This window comes from Fomitiporia mediterranea, assembly GCF_000271605.1.
Source record: "Fomitiporia mediterranea MF3/22 unplaced genomic scaffold FOMMEscaffold_421, whole genome shotgun sequence".
NCBI classification, from domain to species: domain Eukaryota; kingdom Fungi; phylum Basidiomycota; class Agaricomycetes; order Hymenochaetales; family Hymenochaetaceae; genus Fomitiporia; species Fomitiporia mediterranea.
This window is the reverse complement of record NW_006760806.1, coordinates 1-3,454: the sequence shown is the minus strand read 5'-3', so window position 1 is coordinate 3,454 and position 3,454 is coordinate 1. Positions and strand designations below refer to the sequence as shown.

The following is a 3,454-nucleotide window of genomic DNA, read 5'->3' as shown; positions in this document are numbered from 1 at the left end:
ATACTAAACTACACAAGAGTACTCAGAGAGTATGAGCCACTAAGAATGATGAGCCACAAAGAATGAAAGAAAGGAAGGTCAAAGATAAAGGTACAAAGAATGAAGGGATGGACAAAGAGTAAGAGACTATAGAATGAACAAAGAATGAAGGGGTGGTTAAAGGAATGGAATGATGAAGTAAGGAAGGGTAGTAGTAAGAGTCAGCACACATATAGTCCACAGACAGTGCCCCTGAGGGACAGAAGTCCTGAGTTCCAGTACAGAAGGGTGTGGAACCCTTGGAACTGAAGGTATGAGAGTGGAGAATTGTAACAGACTGTAACAAAGGTGAGTTCTTACATGTATATAGACAAGTTCTTATTTCTAACTATAATAAAGATACCTTTGTCCTGTCAGCATTCTGTGTGTGTTAGCAAACCTGGAACTCAATGGAACTTGTTTGCAACAGTGTTCAGCACTTCCCTAATACTGTTCCAATTTTTTCCAAACACTTAGAAAGTTGAACAAACACTATATAACTGTTTAAAAACTAACTTTAAACATTAATAATTGTATCTGAATAAGTTTTAAACTTGCTAGAGCTAATAAAACAAAGTTAATTTTTTCTGACCTAGAAATTTTTGCTGTACAGTCCTTCCAAAAGGAGTATGTGGCTGTGCTGTGACTGATGTGACAGGTTGGTTGAGTTTATGTTTTCCCAACCTTATAATACTTTAGCTTATAATGTAAGGTTATCATAATGTATTCAATGAATTGTAATAATTTATAACACTCTTAGAGTCTTTATGTACATTAATATACCTTATTTTATCCTTATAGTTGTGTTCTAACCCTTACATATGAATTACAATGTATTATAAAATGCTAATATTTCTTTAAATGGACTGTAATTCATTATATTTAAATGGACTTTTTCCCAATGAAATAGGCAGCTATTAAGCCTGAGAAATACCCTGGATGGTCCACTGGAACCTCTCAGACGTTGCTGAAGTGAAGAGAAACGTCAAAAAAGCTCAGTATATTATTTAGGGAATACAACATGGAGGACTTACGCCGTCCACCAGCGCCAATGCAGTGGTCGCCATTGCAGAACGAAGCTTGGTTGCCGTTAAGGCTGACGGTGACGAGAGCGTCGAAATGGTCCTGGGCGAAGTCAGCGTGGAACTCGTTCTTGCCGTTGTCGAATCCAACAGCATGGTTCTCATGCGCCTGGCTGATGAGGATGCCACCTGAGCCTGTCGGGAAGCGGAAGCGTTCGCCCTTGTCGTGGTTTGCGTCAACTTGTTCAACACTATGAAACCGGGTGTCACTACTAACTAGAGCTCTGGAATCAAAAGGTGAACAGGACCAACCTGGACTGGGCCGTAGTTTCGATCAAGGCATTGTTTGAGTCAAGGAATTGGAAGCCGCCATTGTTCACGAAGACTGCGTTCCACTGCAGAGTGCATTCATGTCAGAGATCGGCACATCTGCATCTACCAGTATGTCGTTGAAGACGCGAACATACCTCCTGAGCCTGGACAGCAGAGAAAAAGCACGCGACAGCAACTGCAGCAACAGACAGGAAGTGCATGATGAACAATCAGTATTAGTCTAGTACTTGGTTTTATAGGATGTAGCGAGGTGCGAGAAGTTAGAACAGTAGAAAGCTGGGTAACTGATGAATATCTGCAGAAAACATGCCTGTATTTATACCGTTGTAAGGAGCCTTGTGTCTTGTAGAAGACCAAGGGAAATGCGCCTCTACCCGCCAAATTCTGCTTACGGCACTGTCTTCATCTCAGGAGACTGCGGTTACTAGCGCCTCTGGGGAGTCTGAGCGCGCCGTATCCTGGCATCAGAAAAGCATAGCTTGCTGGATTGTTTTCCCACCCAACTCGTTCGTATTCTGTATCAGTCCTGAAGTAGAGAGACCCAGATTCTCGGTAGTCCAGTTCAGATTGCATCAAGTGTTTGAGCCCCTTTCTTTGTGTTGACATCATCTCCACAGTTGATTTATTGGATATAGCTTACTATAAGCAGCATTGCTTGTTTTGGTGTTGCCTTCCTTTTTCACTTAGACCATCAACCTGATCATTGATGGTATTGGCATATGCCAGTCTTCTATTACCGGGCTGAAGAGACTCTGTGAGTTTTATAGAACTGTTCTATGTCCCTGGGTTGCTACTCACTCTTTATTCATTACAAAAGAAATTTGCACAGGTAGTTGTAATTAATAATAATAAACAAGAACGATAGACAAGAGAACAAATCTCGTATTATTGGACTGAAATATATGTACATCCAGGTACTCTGAAGGCTGTGTATGCCACGAGATTGCTTGAGTCGATGTGAGTATCCGCTGCACAGAGCTACGTAGTTTAATATACGTCATGATACTTCATCAGTATACGCAAACCAAAGCCTGCGCAGAGCGGTTCAGAACGACTCGAGCGCCTTGCATCCTAGTGCAGGATTAAATGTATTGATTCGGAGAATATTAATGTACCTCCTTTGTAGCTGCTCTGGAACTCACAATTAAGAAATATACTTTTCCCATATTGCAGAGTGTACCTTGCTGTGCACAGTAGTGCTCCGCACCGTAGCGTAATTTACAGATACGCCTGCAGCATATACACTTATGCACTGTATTGTAAGAGAAAATTTTAGCTGAAAATACAGGCGTATATTTACGCGTGTATGCATATACCATAAGTAAAAAATTTCCGTATACACTGTATACGAGTAGTGATACGCACGGTCAGGTCGTGACCTGTTTTGACCCTGACCTGACCCCGACCTGACCCATTTTGACCTGACCCAGTATGCTAGGTCAGGCCAGGTCAAATTTGGGTCAGGTCATGGGTCAGCCTTCTCCCAAATTTTCCTGACCCACTTTGACCCGACCTGACCTTGACCTGACCTGTAACCTATATGTAAATAATGTTATTAAAATACACTTATTTATAATAGACAAATATAATATATTAAGGTACATTTGATATAATATCAGAGGATTGTAACTGAAAATCAAGCTAATAGCAGAAATATACTTTCCTTACAATTAGAGATCTATATTTTAAGGAACTTCTATTAGACTTCAAGTATATATTCTGTCTGAATGACATGAACACATTTAAGTATAAGTTGATGGCAGATGCCAGAATAGAGGTCTGGGACGAAATCATGGATTGGCTTTTATCAGAAGCAGAACAAAGTATCCTATTTGTACAGTGTAGTAGGGTCCAGAAAGAGTACAGTCATGACAACCATTGTAGAGTACTGTTGTGAGATACTATACCTTAGTACATACTAGTTTTCAATTGAGTAGATGATGCTGACTCTGCTGAGGATCAGCTCACCTCTATCTTCCAGAAGATAGTATTCCAGCTGGCCTTGTTCGATTCGTCTATTGCAAAGTACATTAAGGCTGCTATTCAGAGAAGTGATTGTATTGTAGAGGCTGTTGCTGAGG

General features: G+C 40.8%; 1 protein-coding gene across 1 annotated transcript; it reads right to left on the bottom strand.

Annotated features, from left to right (window-relative positions):
• Positions 1-935: 935 nt before the first annotated feature.
• Positions 936-1,573, bottom strand: FOMMEDRAFT_163219 (uncharacterized protein; the record flags this gene model as incomplete). The annotated part of the gene is made up of 4 exons (XM_007272209.1): positions 936-985; positions 1,053-1,291; positions 1,353-1,435; positions 1,508-1,573. 4 exons carry the CDS (start codon positions 1,571-1,573, stop codon positions 936-938), a joined length of 438 nt encoding a protein of 145 aa, XP_007272271.1.
• Between the last annotated feature and the right edge of the window lie 1,881 nt (positions 1,574-3,454).